The following is a 24912-nucleotide window of genomic DNA, read 5'->3' on the forward strand; positions in this document are numbered from 1 at the left end:
AGAAAGCCTTCCTCAGTGATGAATGCAAAGAAATAAAGGAAAACAGTAGAATGGGAAAGATTAGAGATCTCTTCAAGAAATTGGAGCTACCCCACACCTGAGGCCAGGGGCAGCAGCCAGGAGGAGCAACCCCACGCCGGAGGCCAGGGGCAGTGGCTGCGCAGGCGCAGGAGGTCCTAGAGGAGCTATTCCATGTTGAAGGTCAGGAAGGGCGGTGGTGAGGAGATACCCCTCATCCAAGGTAAGGAGCAGCTGTGAAGAGATACCCCACGCCCAAGGTAAGAGAAACCCAAGTAAGACGGTTGGTGTTGCAAGAGGGCATCAGAGGGCAGACACATTGAAACCATATTCATAGAAAACTAGTCAATCTAATCACACTAGGACCACAGCCTTGTCTAACTCAAGAAACTAAGCCATGCCCGTGGGGCAACCCAAGACGGGCGGGTCATGGTGGAGAGATATGACAGAATGTGGTCCACTGGAGAAGGGAATGGCAAACCACTTCAGTATTCTTACCTTGAGAACCCCATGAACAGTATGAAAAGGCAAAATGAGAGGATACTGAAAGAGGAACTCCCCAGGTCAGTAGGTGCCCAATATGCTACTGGAGATCAGTGGAGAAATAACTCCAGAAAGAATGAAGGGATGGAGCCAAAGCAAAAAGAATACCCAGCTGTGGATGTGACTGGTGATAGAAGCAAGGTCCGATGCTGTAAAGAGCAATATTGCATAGGAACCTGGGATGTCAGGCCCATGAATCAAGGGAAATTGGAAGAGGTCAAACAAGAGATGGCAAGAGTGAATGTCAACATTCTAGGAATCAGCAAACTAAAATGGACTGGAATGGGTGAATTTAACTCAGATGACCATTATATCTACTACTGCGGGCAGGAATCCCTCAGAAGAAATGGAGTAGCCATCATGGTCAACAAAACAGTCCATAATGCAGTACTTGGATGCAATCTAAAAAACAACAGAATGATCTCTGTTCATTTCCAAGGCAAACCATTCAATGTCACAGTGATCCAAGTCTGTGCCCCAACCAGTAACGCTGAAGAAGCTGAAGTTGAACGGTTCTATGAAGACCTACAAGACCTTTTAGAACTAACACCCAAAAAAGATGTCCTTTTCATTATATGGGACTGGAATGCAAAAGTAGGAAGTCAAGAAACACCTGGAGTAACAGGCAAATTTGGCCTTGGAATATGAAATGAAGCAGGGCAAAGACTAATAGCGTTTTGCCAAGAAAATGCACTGGTTATAGCAAACACCCTCTTCCAACAACACAAGAGAAGACTCTACACATGGACATCACCAGATGGTCAACACCGAAATCAGATTGATTGTATTCTTTGCAGCCAAAGATGGAGAAGCTCTGACATTTATTACCAAATTCAGACTCAAATGGAAGAAAGTAGAGAAAACCACTAGACCATTCAGGTATGACCTAAATCAAATCTCTTATGATTATACAGTGAAAGTGAGAAGTAGATTTAAGGGCCTAGATCTGATAGATAGAGTGCCTGATGAACTATGGAATGAGGTTCGTGACATTGTACAGGAGACAGGGATCAAGACCATCCCCATGGAAAAGAAATGCAAAAAAGCAAAATGGCTATCTGGGGAGGTCTTACAAATAGCTGTGAAAAGAAAAGTGAAAAGCAAAGGAGAAAAGGAAAGATATTAGCATCTGAATGCAGAATTCCAAAGAATAGCAAGAAGAGATAAGAAAGCCTTCCTCAGCGATCAATGCAAAGAAATAGAGGAAAACAGCAGAATGGGAAAGACTAGAGATCTCTTCAAGAAAATTAGAGATACCAAGGGAACATTTCATGCAAAGATGGGCTTGATAAAGGACAGAAATGGTATGGACCTAACAGAAGCAAGAAGATATTAAGAAGAGGTGGCAAGAATACACAGAAGAACTATACCAAAAAAGATCTTCACGACCCAGATAATCACGATGGTGTGATCACTCACCTAGAGCCAGACATCCTGGAATGTGAAGTCAAGTGGGCCTTAGAAAGCATCACTATGAACAAAGCTAGTGGAGGTGATGGAATTCCAGTTGAGCTATTTCAAATCCTGGAAGATGATGCTGTGAAAGTGCTGCACTCAATATGCCAGCAAATTTGGAAAACTCAGCAGTGGCCACAGGACTGGGAAAGGTCAGTTTTCATTCCAACCCCAAAGAAAGGCAATGCCAAAGAATGCTCAAACTCCCGCACAATTGCACTCATCTCACACTCTAGTAAAGTAATGCTCAAAATTCTCCAAGCCAGGCTTCAGCAACACGTGAACGGTGAACTTTCAGATGTTCAAGCTGGTTTTAGAAAAGGCAGAGGAACCACAGATCAAATTGCCAACATCCGCTGGATCATGGAAAAAGCAAGAGAGTTCCAGAAAAACATCTATTTCTGCCTTATTGACTATGCCAAAGCCTTTGACTGTGTGGATCACAATAAATTGTGGAAAATTCTGAAAGAGATGGGAATACCAGACCACCTGACCTGCCTCTTGAGAAATCTGTATGCAGGTCAGGAAGCAACAGTTAGAACTGGACATGGAACAACAGACTGGTTCCAAATAGGAAAAGGAGTATGTCAAGGCTATATATTGTCACCCTGCTTATTTAACTTATATGCAGAGTACATCATGAGAAACGCTGGACTGGAAGAAACACAAGCTAGAATCAAGATTGCTGGGAGAAATATCAATAATCTCAAATATGCAGATGACATCACCCTTATGGCAGAAAGTGAAGAGGAACTAAAAAGCCTCTTGATGAAAGTGGAGAGTGAAAAAGTTGGCTTAAAGCTCAACATTCAGAAAATGAAGATCATGGCATCTGGTCCCATCACTTCATGGCAAATAGATGGGGAAACAATGTAAACATTGTCAGACTTTATTTTTCTGGGCTCCAAAATCACTACAGATGGTGACTGCAGCCATGAAATTAAAAGACACTTACTCCTTGGAAGGAAAGTTATGACCAACCTAGATAGCATATTCAAAAGCATAGACATTACTCTGCCAACAAAGGTCTGTCTAGTCAAGGCTGTGGTTTTTCCAGTAGTCATGTATGGATGTGAGAGTTGGACTGTGAAGAAGGCTGAGAGCCGAAGAATTGATGCTTTTGAACTGTGGTGTTGGAGAAGACTCTTGAGAGTCCCTTGGACTGCAAGGAGATCCAACCAGTCCATTGTGAAGGAGATCAGCCCTGGGATTTCTTTGGAAGGAATGATGCTAAAGCTGAAACTCCAGTCCTTTGGCCACCTCATGCAAAGAGTTGACTCATTGGAAAAGACTCTGATGCTGGGAGGGATTGGGGGCAGGAGGAGAAGGGGACGCCAGAGGATGAGATGGCTGGACGGTATCACTGACTCGATGGACGTGAGTCTCAGTGAACTCCAGGAGTTGGTGATGGACAGGGAGACCTGGCATGCTGGGATTCATGGGGTCGCAAAGAGTCGGACACGACTGAGCGACTGAACGGAACTGAACTGAACTGAACTGAAGGGAATATTTCATGAAAAGATGGTCACAATAAAGGACAGAAATGGTATGGACCTAACAGAAGCAGAAGATATTAAGAAGAAGTGGCAAGAATATACTGTGGCAAGAAGAACTATACAAAAAAGATCTTCATAACTCAGATAACCTCAATGGTGTGATAACTCACCTTGAGCCAGACATCCTGGAATGCAAAGTCAAGTGGGCCTTAGGAGGCATCACTAGTGGAGGTGATGGAATTCCAGTTGAGCTATTTCAAATCCTAAAAGATGATGCTGTGAAAGTGCTGCACTCAATATGCCAGCAAATTTGGAAAACTCAGCAGTGACCACAGGACTGGAAAAGGTCAATTTTCATTTCAATCCCAAAGAAAGGCAATGCCAAAGAATGTTCAGACTACCACACAATTGCACTCATCTCACAAGGTAGCAAAGTAATGCTCAAAATTCTTCAACAGTACATGAACTGTAAACTTCCTGGAGTTCGAGCTGGGTTTAGAAAAGGCAGAGGAACCAGAGATCAAATTGCCAACATCCATTGGATCATTGAAAAAACAAGAGAGTTCCAGAAAAACATGTACTTCTTTATTGACTATGCCAAAGCCTTTGACTGTCTGGATAACAACAAAGTGTGGAAAATTCTTAGAGAGATGGGAATATTAGACCACCTGACCTGCCTCCTGAGAATTCTGTATTCAGGGAGAGAAGCAGCAGTAGAACTGAACATGGAACACTGGTTCCAAATAGGGAAAGGAGTATGTCAAGGCTGTATATTGTTACTCTGCTTATTTAACTTATATGCAGAGTACATCATGTGAAATGGTGGGCTGGGTGTAACACAAGCTGGAATCAAGAATGCTTGGAGAAATATCAATAATCTCAGATATGCAGATGACACCACTCTTGTGGCAGAAAGTGAAGAAGAACTAAAGAGCCTCTTGATGAAAGTGAAAGAGGAGGGTGAAAAAGCTGGCTTAAAACTCAACATTCAGAAAATAAGACCATGGCATCCAGTCCCATCACTTCATGGCAAATAGATGGGGAAACAATGTAAACAGTTTGAGAGACTTTATTTTTTGGGGCTCCAAAATCACTGCAGATGGTAACTGCGGCTGTGAAATTAAAAGACACTTGCTCCTTGGAAGAAAAGCTATGACCAACCTAGACAGCATATTAAAAAACAGAGACATTACTTTGCCAACAAAGGTCTGTCTAGTCAAAGCTATGGTTTTTCCAGTAGTCATATATGGATGTGAGAGTTGGATTATAAAGAAAGCTGAACGCTGAAGAATTGATGCTTTTAAACTGTGGTGTTGGGCTCCCAGGAGATCCAACCAGTCAATTGTAAAGGAAATGGGTCCTGAATATTCACTTGAAGGTCTGACCCTGAAGCTGAAACTTCAATACTTTGGCCACCTGATGCAAAGAACTGACTCATTTGAAAAGACCCTGATGGTGGGAAAGATTGAAGGTGGGAAGAGAAGGGGACGACAGAGGATGTGATGGTTGCATGGCATCACCGTCTTGATCGACATGAGTTTGAGTAAGCTCCGGGAGCTGGTGATGGACAGGGAAGCCTGGTGAGATCACAGAGTCAGACGTGACTGAGTGACTGACCAAGAGGAGTTAGGCCAAGGGGCACCTGCCAGTGCCCCATCCCTGTGGTGAGCCCCTGCCGACCCATGCCTGCAGGAGGCCCTCCAATACTAGCAGGTAGTTTTGGTTCCGTCTCCTGTGGGATCACTGCTCCTCTCCTCTGGGTTTTGGTGCACGCAAAATTTTGTTTATGCCTTCCAAGACTAGAGTCTCTGTTTCCCTCAGTCCTCTAGAAGGTCAATAGTCAAATCTCTCTGGCCCTCAAGGCCAGATTCCCTGGGGATTCCCAGTCCTTTGTCAGATCCCTAGGCTGGGAAACCTGATGTGGGGTTCAGAACCTTCACAGTAGTGTGAGAACTTCTTTGGTATTATGGTCCAGGCTGTAGGTCACCCATCCAGCAGCTGTGAGAGTTGTTGTTATCATGATTGTGTCCCTTCTACCATCTTGCTGAAATGAGAATCTGAGCTCTTGTTTGTGGAACATGAACTTCACAAACATGCAAACACAGTAAGTGAATAGGATTTATTAAAGAGAAGGAAAGTACAAAGCTCTCAGCATAGGCACTGAGAGGGGGTAAAGAGTCTCCCAAAGGGTGGGTATTACAGCAGTTTTATATCCTTACCAGTATTAATTTGTCCATTTTTTGTTGGCTCCTGTCCTTAAAATACATCATTTTTAACCAATCAGTCTAAAGGTCACAATGTTTAATTTAACATCTTTATGAATTTTCTTGATCCTTGGATTAAATCATCATCCTTTTTCATGCCCCCTGGCCATTTTAAAATAGACTAGATGTATTGCAAACATCATTGAAAAGGCAAGAGAGTTCCAGAAAAGCATCTACTTCTGCTTTATTGCCTTTGACTCTGTGGATCACAACAAACTGTGGAAAATTCTTAAAGAGATGGGAATACCAGACTACCTGACCTGCCTCTTGAGAAATCTGTATGCAGGTGAGGAAGCAACAGTTAGAATGGGACATGGAACAACAGACTGGTTCCAAATAGGGAAAGAAGTATGTCAAGGCTGTATATTGTCACTCTGCTTATTTAACTAAATGCAGAGTACATCATGAGAAATGGTGGGCTGAGTGAAGCACAAGCTGGAACCAAGATTGCTGGGAGAAATATCAATAACCTCAGATATGCAGATGACACCACTCTTATGGTAGAAAGTGAAGAACTAAAGAGCCTCTTGATGAAAGTGAAAGACGAGAGTGAAAAAGTTGGCTTAAAACTCAACATTTAAAACATGAAGATCATGGCATCCGGTCCCATGACTTCATGGCAAAGAGATGGGGAAACAGTGGAAACAATGACAGACTTTGTTTTCTTGGGCTCCAAAATCACTGCAGATGGTGACTGCAGTCATGAAATTAAAAGACTCTTGCTCCTTGGAAGAAAAGTTATCACCAACCTACTACTACTATTACTACTAAGTCGCTTCAGTCGTGTCTGACTCTGTGCAACCCCACAGACGGCAGCCCACCAGGCCTCCCTGTCCCTGGGATTCTCCAAGCAAGAACACTGGAGTGGGTTGCCATTTCCTTCTCCAATGCAAGAAAGTCAAAAGTGAAAGTGAAGTCGCTCAGTCATGTCCGACTCTAGCGACCCTATTGACTGCAGCCTACCAGGCTCCTCCGTCCGTGGGATTTTCTAGGCAAAAGTACTGAAGTGGGGTGCCATTGCCTAGACAGCACATTAAAAAGCAGAGACATTACTTTGCCAACAAAGGTCTGTCTAGTCAAGACTATGGGTTTTTCAGTAGTCTTGTATGGATGTGAGAGTTGGACTAGAAAGAAAGCTGAGTGCTGAAGAATTGATGCTTTTGAACTGTGGTGTTGGAGAAGACTCTTGAGAGTCTCTTGGACTCCAAGGAGATCCAACCAGTCAATCATAAAGGAAATGAGTCCTGAATATTCATTGGAAGGACTGATGCTGAAGCTGAAACTCCAGTACTTTGGCTACCTGATGCGAAGAACTGTCTCATTTGAAAAGACCCTGATGGTGGGAAAGATTGAAGGTGGGAGGAGAAGGAGACGATGGAGGATGAGACGGTTGGATGGCATCACTGACTCAATGGACGTGAGTTTGAGTAAACTCTGGGAATTGGTGATGGACAGGGAGGCCTGGCGTGCTGCAGTTCATAGGTTCTCAAAGAGTCGGAAATGACTGAGACTGAACTGATCTGAATGGCCTTAAGATTAATGATCTCGGGTTGTTTTTTTTCTCAGACAAATGGATGGGAAGTTAATTACTGCTCTTCCCTGGATCCCACTGCTGATAATTTATCAGACCAAGGACACATTCCAGGAATTTGTGACAACAGGTGTAGCTTCAGACTAATGGAGTGAGATGTTTATTGAAAACAAAACCGAGGTCTCAGAGTCCTTCACTGACTGCCTAGCAATTTCTGTCTCATTCCTGTGGCTTCTTCTTTGTCTTTGGACATGGAGTTTCTTTTTTTGGTGGATTCCAGTGTCCTTCTGTTACTGAAAGGTGTGCGTTAGGGACCTGGCTGCTTGCCATTCAAAAGTCAGTAAATAGGCCAGGTTGGTGGAAAGGAAAGTTCGGTTTATTTCACATGCTGGCAACTGGGGGTGGGTGGCCCCCTCGCCCAAGCAGAGGGTGAGAGCTTTTATGGACAAAGTGTGTGTCTGGGAAAGATGCAGTACCAGTATAGTCATTTCTAACAGTCATCTTCCAAATGGTCATCAGTTGTCTGAGTAGCATCATCTTGATTGTTTTAGGTCAGGAAGCAACAGTTAGAACTGGACATGGAACAACAGACTGGTTCCAAATAGGAAAAGGAGTTCGTCAAGGCTGTATATTGTCACCCTGTTTATTTAACTTCTTTGCAGAGTACATCATGAGAAACGCTGGACTGGAAGAAACACAAGCTGGAATCAAAATTGCTGGGAGAAATATCAATAACCTCAGATATGCAGATGACACCACCCTTATGGCAGAAAGTGAAGAGGAACTCAAAAGCCTCTTGATGAAAGCGAAAGCGGAGAGTGAAAAAGTTGGCTTAAAGCTCAACATTCAGAAAATGAAGATCATGGCATCCGGTCCCACCACTTCATGGGAAATAGATGGGGAAACAGTGGAAACAGTGTCAGACTTTATTTTTCTGGGCTCCAACATCACTGCAGATGGTGACTGCAGCCATGAAATTAAAAGACGCTTACTCCTTGGAAGGAAAGTTATGACCAACCTAGATAGCATATTCAAAAGCAGACATTACTTTGCCAACAAAGGTTCGTCTAGTCAAGGCTATGGTTTTTCCTGTGGTCATGTATGGATGTAAGAGTTGGACTGTGAAGAAGGCTGAGCGCCGAAGAACTGATGCTTTTGAACTGTGGTGTTGGAGAAGACTCTTGAGAGTCCCTTGGACTGCAAGGAGATCCAACCAGTCCATTGTGAAGGAGATCAGCCCTGGGATTTCTTTGGAAGGAATGATGCTAAAGCTGAAACTCCAGTCCTTTGGCCACCTCATGCGAAGAGTTGACTCATTGGAAAAGACTCTGATGCTGGGAGGGATTGGGGGCAGGAGGAGAAGGGGACGCCAGAGGATGAGATGGCTGGATGGCATCACTGACTCGATGGACGTGAGTCTGGTTGAACTCCGGGAGTTGGTGATGGACAGGGAGGCCTGGCATGCTGCGATTCATGGGTTCGCAAAGAGTCAGACACGACTGAGCGACTGATCTGATCTGAATCTTCAGTTCCTGGCTGCACTTGTTCCCATTTCTTTGCATCAGTTCCCTGAATTGTGGCAACTCATGTCCTGGGTAGTCTGGTCATCAAGTAGTTAACTTCTCCACCTGGTGTTTTGGTATATCTATAAGACAGCTCACAGGATATGGCTCAGAATATTATCTTTAGCCCTTGAGAAAGAACTAAAGGTCCTTGACTCTACTTAATGACTACATTATTATTACTTAGTTTCCTTAGACGGTTTTCCTTTGTTTCAGCATTTCTCACTTCTCTGATTAAACTTATTTTTTGACTAAAGTTTTCCGCAGGCAAAAGGCAGGCAGAGGACATGGTGCAGGCTGGGGAAGGACCATATAGTCCTGCTCTGCTCCACTCCTGTGGACAATTGTTCAACAAGTAGTTGCAATTTTGGTGCTCTTGGAGGAGGAGACGAACACACTTCCTTCTACTCCACCATCTTGAATTGGAAGTCTCGAGTTATTCCTTGTAAAGCATTAAAAACTGTGCCTATTGATAAATAACCCAGAGATATGAAAGTTTGGACAGCAAGTAAATGGTAGGTGGGAAATTCAGTTAGAAAGGTAGTTGGGAAACAGTTTGTAGAAGTGTTTGAATATCTTAATTTTTATTGACATATATTTGACTTACAGTAGTATATTGGTTTTAGGGGTACAACATAGTGATTCAATAGTTTTATACTTTACTGAATGATTACCACTATAAGTCTAGTTACCATCTGTCACCATACAAAGGTATTATAATTTTATTGACTGTGTTCTCAATGCTCTACATGACATCTTAGTGCTTATTTATTTTGTAACTGAAAGTTTGTACCTCTTAATCTCCCTCACCTGCTGTACTCATTCCTCCGCCCCACTCCCCTCTGGCAATCACCAGTTTTTTTCTCTGTATCTATAAGTCTGTTTCTGTTTTATGTTTTTTCACTTGTTTTGTTTTTTAGATTCCATACTAAGTGAGATCATACGGTATTTGTCTTTCTGTGTCTGACTTATTTCACTTAGCATAATACCCTCTATGCCCATCGATATTGTTGTAAATGGCAAGATTTCATTCTTTTTTATGGCTGAGTAATACATACATACATACATATATATATATATATTTATCTCCTTTATCCATTCATATGTTGATGGACACTTAGGTTGCTTCCATATCTTGACTGTTGTAAATAATGCTCTAGTGAACACAGGAGTGCAGGTATCTTTTTGAATTAGTGCTTTTGTTTTCCTTAGAAAAATACCCAGAAGTGGAATTTCGGGACTGTATGGTAGTTTTATTTTTAATTTTTTGAAGACTCTCCTCCATACTGTTTTCCATAGAGTTGTACTAGTTTACAATCTCACCAACAGTGCTTGAGGGCTCACTTTTCTCTACTTCTTAACACTTGTTATTTCTTGTCTTCTTGATGATAGCCATTCTGACAGGTGAGAGGTGATATCTCACTGTAGTTTTAGTTTGCATTTCCCTGATGATGAGTGATTCTGAGCATCTTTTCATGTCATGCCACTCCCTTCTGGCCTGAAAAGTTTTATTGAAAAGTCAGCTCATAGTTTTATGTGAGTTCCCTGTACCTAACTAGTTGCTTACCTTTTGCCACTTTCAAGATTCTCTTGTTATCTTGAATGTTTTTCATTTTTAAGTTTAATGTGTCTTGGTATGGAACTCTTTGGGTTCGTCTTGTTTATGACTCTTTGTGCTTCCAGGACTTGGATGTCTGCTTTCTTGCACAGGCTAGGGAAGTTTTCAACTTTTATTTCTTCAAATAAATTCTCTTCCCTTTTCTCTCTCTTCTTCTGGGATCTTTATAATACGAATGTTAGTATAATTGATTTTGTCCCAGAGATCACTTAAACTTCCCTCACTTAAAAATTAAAAAAAATTTTATTATTTTTTGGCTGTCCTGGGTCTTTGTTGCTGCATGGCCGTTTCTCTCGTTTCTGTGAGCAGGCACGGCTCTCTGGTTGTGGTGCGTGGGCTCCTCATTGTAGTGGCTTCACTTGTTGCTGAGCGCTGGCTCTTGGGCGGGCAGACTTCAGTAGTTGTGTTTCCTGGTCTCTGGAGCACAGGCTTGATACTTGTGGCACATGGGCTTAGTTGTTCCTTGGCATGTGGGATCTTCTCAGACCAGGGATTGAACCCACATCTCTTGTATTGGCAGGCAGATTCTTTACCACTGAGCCACCAGGGAAGCCCTGCACTCACTTTAAAAAATTCATTCTTCTTTTCACTTTGGGTGATTTCTACTATTCTAATAGTAGAATTAGATTAGTAGAATGGATTAGTTCACTAATCCATTCATCTGTATCATCTAACCTACTATTGATTCCTTCAAGTGTAGCAGTCCCCAACCTTTACGGCACCAGGAACTGGTTTCATGGAAGACAGTTTCCTTGACTCGGTCAGAATGGTTCAGGCAGTAATGTGAGTGGTGGGGAACAGTAGATGAAGTTTCATTAGATCGCCTGCCGCTCACCTCCTGCTGTGCAGTCTGGTTCCTATCGGACTGTGGATCAGTACTGGGGTCCACTGGGGAGTTGGGGACCCCTGTTCTAGTATATATTTTATTTCAGTTGTTAAATTCTTCAGATCTGTTTGGTTCTCCTTTATATTTTATAACTCTTTGTTAAACTTCTCAATGTGTTCATGCATTCTTTTCCTGAGTTTGTGGAGCATCTTTATGATCATGACCTTGAATTCTTCATTGGGTAGATTGCAAATCTCCACTTGATTCTTTTGGGGTTTGATCTTGTTCCTTCATTTGAAACTCATTTCAAATGAGTTTTGAAATGAGTCTTCCTCATTTTGTCTAATTCTCTGTTTATTTCTTGTATTAGGTAGGTCAGGTTTTGTTTCCAGATCTTGGAGAAGTGGCATTACGCAGGACACGTCCATGGAGCCTAGCACCGAACTCCCCCCTGGTCACCAGAGCTATTTGCTCTAGGGGTGCCAGCTATGTGGGCTGAGTGGGCCTTTCTATGTGGCTGGGCTAGCTGCTGTGAGTGTGCTGGTAGGCGTGGGTGGCCCTGCCTCCCATGGTGGCTGCCAGCCCCCTGGTGAGCAGGGGTGAGTCCTGGAACAGCTGGCTATGGGGCTCAGGGCTAGTGGCAGCTCTCCCATATGCAAGCATGCAAGCCCCGCTGGCCTTCAGAGTCAGATGTTCTGGGAACTCATCTTCATGGTGCATTACCCCTGGGCTGGGAGCCGTGAGGTGGGGCTCAGACCCCTTCTTCCTTGGGGAGAACCTCCGCAATTGTCATTATCCTCTTGTTTGTGGGTCACTCACCCACTGCCCCCAATCCCTTTACCTAGCTTAGAGTTTCTTCTTTATATCTTTAGTTGTGGAAAATCTTTTCTGCTAGTGTTCAGGTCATTCCTGTAAATAATTATTCCTGTAAATAGTTGTAATTTTGGTGTGTCTGTGGGAGGAGGTGAGCTGGGGTCTTCCTACTTCACCGTATTGCCCATACCTACTTGAATATCTTCTTAATGAATTTGGAATTAGCCCACAAGGAACACAGAACATCCCTTCCCGTATGGCTGAAGCTCAGTGGTGGCTGCCCCTTGTAAACAGGGCATGCACTCCCTATTTTGCCAGTCCCTGATGCTTCCTATGCCAACACTCCCTGCAGTGGTTCTCAGTCAGTTAGTCTGAAGATCTGCATTTCTAATGAGTTTCTGGTTGATGCTGATGCTGCCGGCCAGCAACCACACTTGAGAACCACAGCCCAGTTGTATCTTTTAAATTATTTATTTGGCTACAGCTAGTTTTAGTGGTAGCACATAGGATCTTCAATCTTTCTTGCGGCATGTGGAATCTACTTCCCTGGCCAGGGTTCGAACCTGGGCCCCCTGCATTGGGAGCATGGAGTCTTAGCCCCTGGACTACCAGGGAAGTCCCTGCCCAGTTACATCTTGGACACTAAGTTAGGGAATTAGTTGCCACTTATCATCAAACTTATGGTTTTTCTTATGCCTGGCATGTTTCCTACGTTTAACTAACATTACCTTCCTGGTCCTAATGGAATTTAGATTTTCTATTTCTGCTGCTGCTACTGCTGCTGCTAAGTCACTTCAGTCGTGTCCGACTCTATGCAACCCCATAGACGGGAGCCCACCAGGCTCCCCCGTCCCTGGGATTCTCCAGGCAAGAACACTGGAGTGGGTTGCCATTTCCTTCTCCAATGCATGAAAGTGAAAAGTGAAAGTGAAGACGCTCAGTCGTGTCCAACTTAGTGACCCCATGGACCGCAGCCTACCAGGCTCCTCCGTCCATGGGATTTTCCAGGCAGGGGTACTGGAGTGGGTTGTCATTGCCTTCTCCGTTGCTATTTCAGTATAATCAATTTTTTTTTAAGTCACTCATTCGTGTCCAACTCTCTGCAACCCCATGGACTTTAAAGTGCATGGAATTCTCCAGGCCAGAATACTGGAGTGGGTAGCCTTTCCCTTCTCCAGGGATCTTCCCAACCCAGAGACTGAACCCAGGTCTCCCACATTGCAGGCGGATTCTTTACCAGCTGAGCCACAAGGGAAGCCCAAGAATACTAGAGTGGGTAGCCTATCCCTTCTCCAGCAGATCTTCCCAACCCAGGAATCGAGCTGGGGTCTCCTGCATTGCAGGCGGATTCTTTACCAACTGAGCTATTAGGGAAGCCAGAATAATCAATATTGGAAGGTCAATCTAAAGATATCAAGAGATAGGCCTGTGAAAAACAGATTTGGGAGTGGCTGAGGCTTATGGTAGCTGAAGCTAAGGGTATGTGTGAGCTCATCCCCAGGGAGCATGTCTGGGAGTGACAGGTTGGGGGTGGACAGCAGACTGTCACGGGGGCACGGCATACTCTGCCTTAAAGGAAGGGCAAAAAGAGTAACTGTTCAAGGGAGAGGCATTCAAAGAAGTGGGAGGCAAGCCGAGAGAGTGGCTGACGGAACTTTCTTGGCCTTATTATTAGAGAGGGGCTGTGGGCAGACATCTGAGGCCAAAGCTTAAATAGTTAAACAGCAGGTTCTCAGGTGAGCTCCTGGTCTGTGGGAAGACAGGAAGCAGGAGTCCTGTTACCCTCGCCCACAGCACGCCTGGTAACCTCTGTTGCTCCAAGGTACAGCTTGTTGTGGCAATTGTCTCTGAGGCTGTGGTGACAAGGTTGCAGCCAGCAGCTGAACATGGTGAGTGTCATGTCACCTGCCTTCTTTTTTTTTAAAAAATAATGTACCTTATTAAGAGAAACGTGCTAGTCTCCTCATGGCCATGGTTGGTATGCTTGTGGCTGGATTTTTTTTTTCCTGGAGTTTGTGTTGAGGAGGAGTATCTGAGAAAGGGAAGTGTGGGAGCTGAAATGGGAAAGGTGGGTCAGTGGCATCCAGTGGCAGCTTCAAGACCAGGCTAAGGGTTTGCACTGGGTCCTGTGGCAGCAAGGAGCTGTGTGCTAAGCTGCTGGGGTGGGGAATGGGCGGCAGCTGTGTGGTTAATGCATCTCCGTGGCCCCAGTGCCTGGCACCAGGCCTGGCCAAGGTAGGCATGCTCTAAACGGGGGGAGGTTGAGTGAATGAGTGGATGAATTTGATGGATAAGGAGTGATGATCTGATCAAAGCAAAATTGTAGGACAGATAGCCTCAAGAATTGATATAGGGCAGTTCAAAGTCCACAAGCTTTGGAGCCTGTGTGTGTGTGTGTGTGTGTTCAGTCATGTCTGACTCTTTGCAACCACATGAACTGTAGCCCACCAGGCTCCTCTGTCCATAGAATTTTCCAGGCAAGAATACTGGAGTGGGTTGCCATTTCTTTCTCCAGTAGATCCTCCCTACCCAGGGATTGAACCCAGGTCTCCTGCATTGCAGGTGGATTCTTTACCACTAAACTATCTGGGAAGCTCATATATATATATGTGTGTGTGTGTGTGTGTGTGTGTGTGTGTGTGTGTATACCCATACATATGTGAGATACATCGATCTCCTTTATTTTTACAAATTATTATTAAATGTCATGTTAATATATTATTTAAACAGAAATGCATATATATGTGTGTATATATAGTCATTATTCTCTATCAGTACATAAAAGGCTGCCTTCTTATTAATAGCTGCGTAGTATTTCATGTATAGAGATATCTTACTTTTGTACTTTCTTATAATTTTCTTGTACTTTACTATTACAAATAATACTACAATGACAATTTTTGCACAAGCACCTTTGCACACCTGTATGAGTTTATCTGTGGAATAAACTATAATTCTTAGTAGTGGAATGTTCATTTTAAATTGCAGTTGCTATTGTAAAGTTACAAAGAGAACAATTTCTTTGTCTAACAAGAGAGTGGCGAGTAGAATCTGAGTCTTTTAACAACAAACTGGAGCTGTTTTCTAAACCGTAAGGATTGGAAAAGAGACCATCGTGGACTGAACAAGATCTCTGTGCAGAGACCCAACTGCTGTCTTGAGCGCCACCTCGTGGCAGAGGTGGACATCATTTCACTCACATCCCACTAAAGAAAACATGATCATATGGGTCCACCTTACAGCTGGGGAAACTGGAAACTGTAGCCCATCCCATCCATTAAATTTTTGCAGTTACCGAAGGAGAACCATTTAATGTCCACTGTTAAGTGGCTCTGCCTCCCAAGGCAAAGTTACTGGACTTTATCCTGAGATCAGTATAGGGTTGCAGAAAGGCTTCCATATACATTTGACAGCTCCCTCCTGACCCAGCCCTCTGGCAGGCACTCTTGCAGTGCACTTGGGCATGGTGGTGGTGGGGGGGGTACACTGAGGACCTGCTGTGTGTCAGGCACTGGGCTGGGTGTTTTTCCTGCCTCATTTCTAACCACAGGCTTGCAGAGGAGGCACCATGATTCCCAGTACACATGGAGGCTTAATAATACAAAGGATCTTGCTCAAGGCTGAGGATCTGAACCCACATTTGTGTGTTGTAAAGCCCACAGCTTGCTTTGGCCATGTTGGCGCACACTGCACACTAAGGCTCCTGCTGTCCAGTATGGTACACGCAGCCACATGCGGCAGGCCTAACTTCGACTCTCTTCTCATTTTCTAGGCCCTCTCTCAGCTCCTGTGCCTGTTGCCGTGGCCTTGGTGGCACCCTTCCCCGGTGGCCAGCCCAGGGCTTCCCCCACCCATGCAGTCTCCCACCACCACTGCCCAGGGCCTCAGTGGCCTCCTCTTTGGGGCCTACACTCTCCCCACCTTCAAGTTCCAGCCTCGCCGTGAGAGTGTGGACTGGAGGCGCATCAGTGCCCTGGATGTGGACCGCGTGGCACGGGAGCTGGACGTGGCTACCCTGCAGGAGAACATTGCCAGTGTCACTTTCTGCAACCTGGACCGGGAGGTGTGCGGCCGCTGCGGGCAGCCCGTGGACCCAGTGCTGCTCAAGGTGCTGCGGCTGGCGCAGCTCAGCATCGAGTACCTGCTGCACTGCCAGGACTGCCTCAGCACCAGCGTGGCCCAGCTGGAGGCACGGCTGCAAGCCAGCCTGGGCCAGCAGGAGCGCGGCCAGCAGGAGCTGGGCCGCCAGGCCGACGAGCTCAAGGGTGTGCGGGAGGAGAGCCGGCGGCGGCGCAAGATGATCAGTGCCCTGCAGCAGCTGCTCCTGCAGACGGGCGCCCACAGCTACCACACCGTGAGCACCGCTGTGGGGCGGGGACCCTGGGAGGGCTGTGTGCCCAGCCAGTGGCCACCTCTGTGGCACTGCCGCCTGGGCCCCGAGGCAGCTGTGGCCATTCTCACTGGGGCTGGGAGCAGGTTTTAGAGATGCCGTTCATCACCAGAGAGCCCCCTGCAGTCTGGTTAGGTCTACAATGCATGTGGAGTTGTGTGGCAGGTGTGTCTGAGTTCAGAGTATAGATGTCTTATGTGTTATGTCTCATGTGTGCATGTGTGAACATACGTAGGGTGTGTGTGAGTTTACAGATGGTGGGTAAACATACCTAAGGTGTGTATATGATTGCTTGGAGGGTTATGTCTGTGAATGGTGTGTGCATGTGTGTATGTAGAGTGTGTGGCATATAACACACTTATGTAAAATGTGCATGTAAAGATACACTTTTCTCGCATGTGTGGATGTATGAAGGGTGTGTATGTGTGTAGAGGCCTAAGTGTGTATGTGTGAAGGCTTTGTGTGTGTGTAGAGGTGTGATGTGATAAACATGTATAAGAGATGTGTGAGCGTATGTGTGAAATCAGTGTGTGACAAGGAACTGGTGAAGACAAGCCCGTTCTGGAAAAGTGACCCCATTAGTCAACCAAGTGACAGCTTATCACCCAAAGTGGCATTTGAGCATTTGTGTCTCTTTACATGAAAAGTGTAGATTGGGATCAGTTGCCCTTTAATGAATTGTTGGTGGCTAGATCCTCTGGCAGGCTCTGAGGATGAAGGCATCAATCATGCTGGTTCAGATTTTTCAGAAATTCACAGTGTAAGGGTGACTGGACAGAAGGAATCACTAAGATATGATGTAGAGACTAGAATGGTAATTGATGCAATTAATACAATGTTAATTATGATAAAAGGGCCAGATCTTTTCCAGTAGTAAATTACAAAACAGCAGTTTAACCTGGCTTAGGCCAATAAGGAATTTGTTGGTTAATTTAACTGAAAAATCCAGGATTATGGTGGACTCAGATAATGGCACCAGAATCTAGCTTCTCTCTCTGCAGCTCCTGGCAGTTCTTTGTCAGTGTGGATTCCATTCTCAGAAAGAGTCTGGCTGTGTGGTAGCAAGTTGGGCCACTGCAAAGCCAGTATTTCATTTTCCCAGGTTCAGAGCTGGCATGGCAGAGGGCCGTGTTTGGTGCCTGGTTTGTGAATGTGCTGCTTGCGGTGGGAAAGGGGAAGCAGGGAAGTGGGGGAGGAGGGGAAAATTATGGAAAATATCAAATGTATACAAAAGTAGAGAGAATAATATAACGAGCCTTCATCTGCATACTACCCAGCCCAATAGTTTTCAGCTCATGGCCAATGTTGTTGCATTCGTTCCCCTACACACTTCCCCCCACCCCTGGATTATTTTGAAGTGTATCAGTCATATGACTTTATCTGTAAATATTTCACTTTGTATCTCTGAAAGGCAAGGACTCCCGCTTTTAAACATAAGCATAATACCATCATCATGCCCTGAAAAACCAACAAAAATTCCTTAGTATCATCAAATGCCTAGTTTTTGTTCATAGCTCCCTACAGCACTGGTAGTGTTTTAAAGCTCAGAAAATAAATATTTTGAAGGGGCTGTATAAAAAATATATATGTGTATTTAATGGCTCAGTGGTAAAGTATCCGCCAGCAATGCAGGAGATGCAGGTTTGACCCCTGGGTTGGGAAGATTTCCTGGAGAAGGAAGTGGCAGCCCACTACAGTATTCTTGTCTGGAAAATCCCATGGACAGAGGTACCTGGGGGGCAACAGCTCATAGGGTTGCAAAAGAGTTGGACATGAGTTAGCAACTAAACAACAGCAACGTATATATGTATATATATATGTTTTATATATGTATACATATATGATATGTATATGTATATATATATGATTTGCATCACTACCTTACTTTGTAAATCAAACTCTTCATTTGTGAAGCAGCCCAGGGTTCCCAAGGAATGGGAGTGTTGATAGAGGTAGAATCATCCCAGGATGACTCAGGTGAGCTGATCCTGCACTTCCCACTGCTTCCCTCTGTGTAGTGCCACCTGTGTGACAAGACCTTCATGAACGCCACCTTTCTCCGGGGTCACATCCAGCGCAGGCACGCAGGCATGGTGGAAGGCGGTGAGTGGAAGGGCCTGGGCTTCTCTAGAAGGCTGGGAGGTAAGGGCCCTTCAGAGTCACTCAGTCTGTCCCATTCACAGTCAAGAACACTGAGACTCAGAAAGGAAACACTGACCATGGTCACATGATATAAGGGACAGAACAAAGCCTGGACGCTGCCTGTCTGACTCCCAGCCCAGCTCAGCAAGTGGAGGGCATGTACATAGGTCAGAACCTCATCGTCCAATCGAGGAGCCGGTGATCCCACCATCCACGTGGAGGGATCCCACAGTGGGTAGGAACGTTTCTGACCCCATGTTTAGAGAAAAAGGGCTGGGAGTCAGACAGGTAGGTTCCAGCCTTCAGTTTGTCCCCTTCTCTTATGTGACCATGGCTAGGGTGGTTTCTCTCTCCGAATCTCAGTGTCCTTGCCTGTGACCGGGGCAATTAGACACAGTGACTTGGACCGGCCCTTACCTCCCAGCCTTCTGTGAATCTGGTGCTGACTGTGAATAAGCCTAACTGGGCCTAAGGAGCAGTCAGAGCAGTTCTTTGACTTTTTAATGTACATGAATTCATTATGATTTAATCACTGTCATTTTACTGTTTCAAATTCCAAAACAAGTAGCAAGACTATATGTTTTCCCCTTTAAGAGATTTTTTTGAGGTTCAGTAAGAAATATCTGTTAATGCAAATATATTATGATAAAATGTAATATAAATTAAATATAAAATCTCATTGAATAAAACATTTTTCCCTTTATTTTAATTTCATTTTGAAAGAACAGAGTTTTAAAATAGCACTAGTCACCTAGTTACTATGCATTTATTATATATCTGATTCTTCTTGGATCTACATTGGAGGCAACTAAAGAAAAACAGATTTTCTATTTATTAAATACTTTTTTCTGGAAAAGATATATGTTTTTGAAGAGATAGTTGTACACTCATCTTCATAGGAGCATTATTCACAGTAACTAAAGGTGTAGAAGCAACCCAAATGTCCACTGACAGATGAATGAATAAGCAAAATGTGGTATATGTATGTATGTGTGTGTGTGTGTGTGTGTGTGTATATATATATATATATATATAGAGAGAGAGAGAGAGAGAGAGATACAAAGAAATATTTTTCAGCCTTAAAAAGAAAGGTCCTTCTGCAATTTACTACAATAGGTTATTTTGCTAAGTGAACTGTCAGTTAAAAAAGGACAAATACCATATGATTTCACTTATATGACGTACATAGAATAGCCAAATGCATAGAAACAGAAAGTAGAATGGAGGTTGCTAGGGGCTGGAGGAAAAGGGGATGGGAAGTTCGTGTTTAGTAAGGACAGAGATTCTGTTTTACAAGATGAAGAATGTCCTGAAGATGGGTGGTGGTGATGGTTGAACAACAATATGGATGTATTTAATCCTACCGAACTGTACATTTAAAAATGGCTAAGATGGTAAATTTTATGTTAGGTATATTTACCACAGTAAAAAATTGGAAAATATATGCCTTTGATATAGAAAATTTAAATGCAGAAAGGTAGAAAAGAGAAAATAAAAATCATGGACGATATCATCTGCAGCTAATATGTTGGTGTGTCCATGGTCATTATTTTTTGTGTATGAATATTATCATATAGGATGCAGTTTTGATACTGCTTATTTTCAATTAAGAATATATCATATTTTCCCAAATCATTAAATCATCTTTGTAAATATGGTTTTTATGGTTGAATAGTATTTCATCATGTGCTGATCATAATTTATTTCAAAACTGAATTGTTTCTTAATTTATTTGGATAACTAAAACATTCCCCAATTATAAATCACATGGTGGCAACATTCTTGTGCATAAATCCTTGTGCATGATCCTTATTACTTCCTTAATGTACAGTGGTGGGAAAATACGGAGAGGAAAAATATGTTCATAAGGAAATCCCATGGACAGAGGAGCCTGGTAGGCTACAGTCCATGGGATCACAAAAGAGTTGGACGTGACTTAACAACTAAAACAACAACAATTAAGACAACTTTGGCTACATTAATGTTCAGTAATTTATTATCAGGCAGCTGACTTCTCAGATACTGCAGTTCTCCCATTCCAGACTCACCTCAAATCACTTTATTTTTATTTTATTATTTTATGTTTTTGGTGGTGCCACATGGCATGCCTAATCTTAGTTCCCCAACCAGGGTTCGAACCTGTGCCCCTGGCAGTGGAAGCCCTAAATCTTAACCACTGGATTTCCAGGGAAGTCCCTCAAATCACTTTATTAATCCAAATTAATTTTCACTGCATCTAAAAGTTGCTTGTTTCTAAAAAGCCCCATTTGAGAAAAGCCATATATCTTTTCAAAAAAAAGCTTGAAGTTTTAATAAAAGTACCATCTAATAATCCCTAAATGTACTTTTAAAAGTAACAGATGTCCAAGTACAATTGGTATCTTTTTCATTAACCTTTAACTCTTAGTTTATCAGTATGTGGTTTAGTTAGAAACCACACTTCTATAATTCAAGTTTTCTTCATAGTGCACAGTGCCTTTTTTTTTGAAATTTAAAACTACACATTTGAACTGTACTACATTACTGAAAAGAATGAACTTAAAACTACAGTTCTTATCATTACTTTAAATTCCCCTCTTTGTATTAATAATCAGTGTGTACATACTATTTGGTATCCTGATTCTGTTACTCTACCAGTTTTGCATTCATATTTCCCATTTGTAAGTACTGTCAAAATAGTTATTTTAGGGACTTCCCTGGTAGTCCAGTGGTTAAGATTCCAGCTCCCAATACAAGGGGCCCAGATTCGATTCCTGATCAGGGAACTAGATCCCACATACTGCAACCAAAGATCTGGTACAGCCAAATAAATAAACAAAAATAAATACATATTTAAAAAATAGTTATTTTAAATGACAACTATAGTTCACATGTATTGGGCTGTCCTGCCAGGTGCTATGCTAGGCACTTGGCATTATCACATTTCATCCTCACAGTGACCCTCTGGGTTCAATTCAGTTCAGTTCAGTTGTTCAGTCATGTCCGACTCTTTGCAACCCTATGGACTATAGCACGTCAGGCTTCCCTGTCCATCACCAACTCCCAGAGCTTGCTCAAACTCATATCTATTGAGTTGGTGATGCCATCCAACCATCTTATCCTCTGTTGTCCCCTTCTCCTCCTGACCCTCTGGGTTAGGTGCTGTTATTGCTTCCATTTTCCACTTTGGAGAAACAGAGGGTCAGGGAGGTTACGTCATTTGCCCAGAGTCAGTGTACAGTGGAAGTGGCAAAGCTGGTCTCAGACTGAGGTGTGACTGCACACAAGGAACTGTACACACCACTGACTCTGACTTATGCTGGTCACCCTCGCTTTGCGTGGATCCCACAGGAAAGCAGAGGAAGCAGGAGCAGCCAGTGGAGGAGGTGTTAGAAGAGCTACGGGCCAAACTGAAGTGGACCCAAGGGGAGCTGGAAGCCCAGAGGGAGGTGGAGAGGCAGCGGCAGCTCCAGGTGGGCGTGGAGGAGGAATGCCAGGGGATTCAGTCACGGACTGGCCAGGGGACCCGTAATGTGCTCAGATCCCAGAGTTGACATTCTGGCTGTTTCCCAGAGCTGAGAGTCAGGGCTAGGATGGTGTCTTCCTGGATGTGCCAAGTGATTTTAGGTAGTCTGGGAAGGAAAATTCAATTATTTGGCCAGAACTGTGTGGCCAAAAGAGAGCTGCAGCTTCCTGTGTTTGCACCCTCTGAGGGCATTTGAGCCTGAATTTTAACTTCTTACAACATACTGTTGGCTTTTGGAGGATAAAGACTGGGTAAACTCCAGAAGGCAGCTCAGAGGAGGCATTCAGTAAATATTTGTAGAATGAAAATACATACACTTGCGTCATGCCTTCCGTCATTTATTCATTCATCTCTCCTTGCCAGGCATCATGAAGAATATAAAGAGAGAAGAGACGTGATCCCCATCCTTTACAGTTCAGTTAAGACTAATTCCACTCCCAGTCCAAACACTGGGGACTGGGGGATAAATGTTCTTTGGGTCTCCATAGTGAGTTACATGGAAAAGGGGCCCTGGCAGTTTCTTAGAAAATATTTGCCATAGTGTAGAATTAATAATGATTCTCTTGTTCTTGCTTTTCTTTGTAGGAAGCAGAGATCATTCGCCAGAGGGAAGCAGAAGCTAAGAAAGAATTTGATGAATGGAAAGAAAAAGAGCGGGCCAAGCTATATGGGGAAATAGACAAGCTCAAAAAATTATTTTGGGATGAATTTAAAAGTGTTGCCAACCAGAACTCTACCTTAGAGGAGGTACCCAACCTAAAAGACTTCTCAGAGTTCTTTAGCTGAAAACCTGCTTATTTGTTCACGTTTATTTCTTTGTACTAGTTCTGAGTTCAGACACAAGAGGGCAGTGGCTGGTATTGAACCCATGCTTCATCACATACTGGCTGTGTGATCTTGGGCGTGTTACTTAACCTTCCTTTGCCTCAGTTTCCTTTCTGTAAGATAGGTTTCTGAAAGGGTTAAATTAGCACATCAACAATACCTAACATTATCCGGCATATATTATAGTAAGAGCTCCAGAGATGTTATGCTTATTTTTGCAAAGGGCTTCACTGGACAAGAAATGAGGCAAAATGTAAATGGAAACATTTTTCTTCTAACAAGTATTTGCTGAGTGCTGGTTACAAGCAGGCACTCTGTTGGGGCCTGTGGAGTCACATAGTAACTAAGATTTACTGAAACATTTCTACCCTGTACAAAGTTCTTTATATACACTAGCTTTTAATTCTCATAACAACCAAACAACTCTAATATTCTAAAGGTAGGCATGTCGTTAGTTTGTTCATTTCTTTTTTTAAAAAAGATTTATTTATTTGGCTGTATCAAATCTTAGTTGCAGCACCCAGAGATCTTTTATTGTGGTGCAGATTCTCTAGTTGCAGCATGCAGGCTTAGTTGCTCTGTAGCCTATGGGATCTTAGTTCCCCAACCAGGGACTGAATCTGTGTCCCCTGTATTGCAAGGTGGATTCTTAACCACTGAACTACCAGGGAAGTCCCTAAGTTTGCTTTTAAAAAATTTATTTATTTTTGGCTGTGCTGAGTCTTCATTGCTGCGTATGGGCTTTCTCTAGTTGCGGCGAGCAGGGCCTACTCTTCTTTGCCATGTGCAGGCTTCTTATCATGGAGGTTTCTCTTGTTGTGGAGCACGTGCTCTAGGGCATGCAAGCTTCAGTAGCTTGGGCACACAGTTTCAGTAGTTGTGATGCAGGGGCTTAGTTGCTCCTCGACATGTGGAATCTTCCTGGACCAGGGACTGAACTTATGTCCCCTGCATTGGCAGTGGATTCTTATCCACTGTACCACCAGGGAAATCCTCCCTAATTTATTTTTTAAAAGAATTCCCTGGTGGTCCAGTGGGTAAGGCTTCTACTGTACAGGGTGCATGTTTGATCCCCGATTGGGTATCTCACATGCTGCACAGTGAGTGCTGCTGCTGCTGAGTCACTTCAGTCGTGTCCTACTCTGTGTGACCCCATAGATGGCAGCCCACCAGGATGCCCCGTCCCTGGGATTCTCCAGGCAAGAACACTGGAGTGGGCTGCCATTTCCTTCTCCACAGTGAGTACAAAAGGTAAAAAATAAAATGCCTTTAAAAAAAAAAAAAAGAAAAGCTATTATCATTCCCCCTTTTCAAGCAAAGACATTGAGGCCACATAACTTGCCCAAATAGCTGTTTTAAGAGGTAGACTGGGATTTGAACCCAGCTCCTTAAACTTCAAAGCTCTGCTCCTCTACTGGATATATTATCAAATTTATTTACGAAAAACTTATTAAAATTATCCCTGGACTGTATCTTCCCATATAAACCTGTGTAAGGGAAACATTTTGAAAAATATTTTCAGAATGTTGTTATGTTTTAGTCACTCAGTCATGTCTGACTCTGGGATCCCATGGACTGTAGCCTGCCAGGCTCCTCTGTCATGGAATTTCCCAGGCAAGAATACTGGTGTGGGTTGCCATTTCCTTCTCCAAGGGATCTTCCTGACCCAGAGATCAAGCGCTTTTCCTGAGTCTCCTGCATTGCAGGCAGATTCTTTACCGCTGAGTCACTGGGGGAGCTGTATCAGGGAAAAGGTTTGAGGAGAAGTATTTTCAGAATTGTCTAATAGTGTTTCTCACGATCATTCTACATTTTGCCTAAAGAAACACCTAGGCAGTTTTTCCATAAGGGGATTGTTGTAGGATATGCAGGGAGCCTTGAGTGATCCATCCTCTCAATCTGAGATGGAAAACCAAGGATGGAG

The 24912-nt window shown here is 43.7% G+C and overlaps 1 protein-coding gene and 1 non-coding gene across 10 annotated transcripts in view; one reads left to right on the plus strand and one right to left on the minus strand.

Moving 5' to 3' along the window:
* DZIP1L (DAZ interacting zinc finger protein 1 like) overlaps nt 1–24912 on the plus strand; it is a 74897-nt gene that overhangs the window by 8660 nt on the left and 41325 nt on the right. For 8 of the 9 annotated variants that reach the window (XM_044946779.2, XM_044946788.2, XM_044946784.2 and 5 more), the window contains exons 3-6: nt 15899–16480; nt 18535–18619; nt 21989–22110; nt 22749–22910. In XM_044946779.2, the coding sequence (XP_044802714.2) occupies nt 15980–16480; nt 18535–18619; nt 21989–22110; nt 22749–22910 (870 nt within the window). In that variant the 5' untranslated portion in view covers nt 15899–15979. The remainder of the gene's footprint in view (nt 1–15898; nt 16481–18534; nt 18620–21988; nt 22111–22748; nt 22911–24912) is intronic. The other variant, XM_044946804.2, reaches the window with a different exon arrangement.
* Nucleotides 12669–12741, minus strand: TRNAW-CCA. Its single transcript has one exon. It is a non-coding gene; the product is annotated as a tRNA-Trp (tRNA).

The sequence above is a fragment of the Bubalus bubalis genome, chromosome 1, assembly GCF_019923935.1.
Source record: "Bubalus bubalis isolate 160015118507 breed Murrah chromosome 1, NDDB_SH_1, whole genome shotgun sequence".
In the NCBI taxonomy this organism is placed as follows: domain Eukaryota; kingdom Metazoa; phylum Chordata; class Mammalia; order Artiodactyla; family Bovidae; genus Bubalus; species Bubalus bubalis.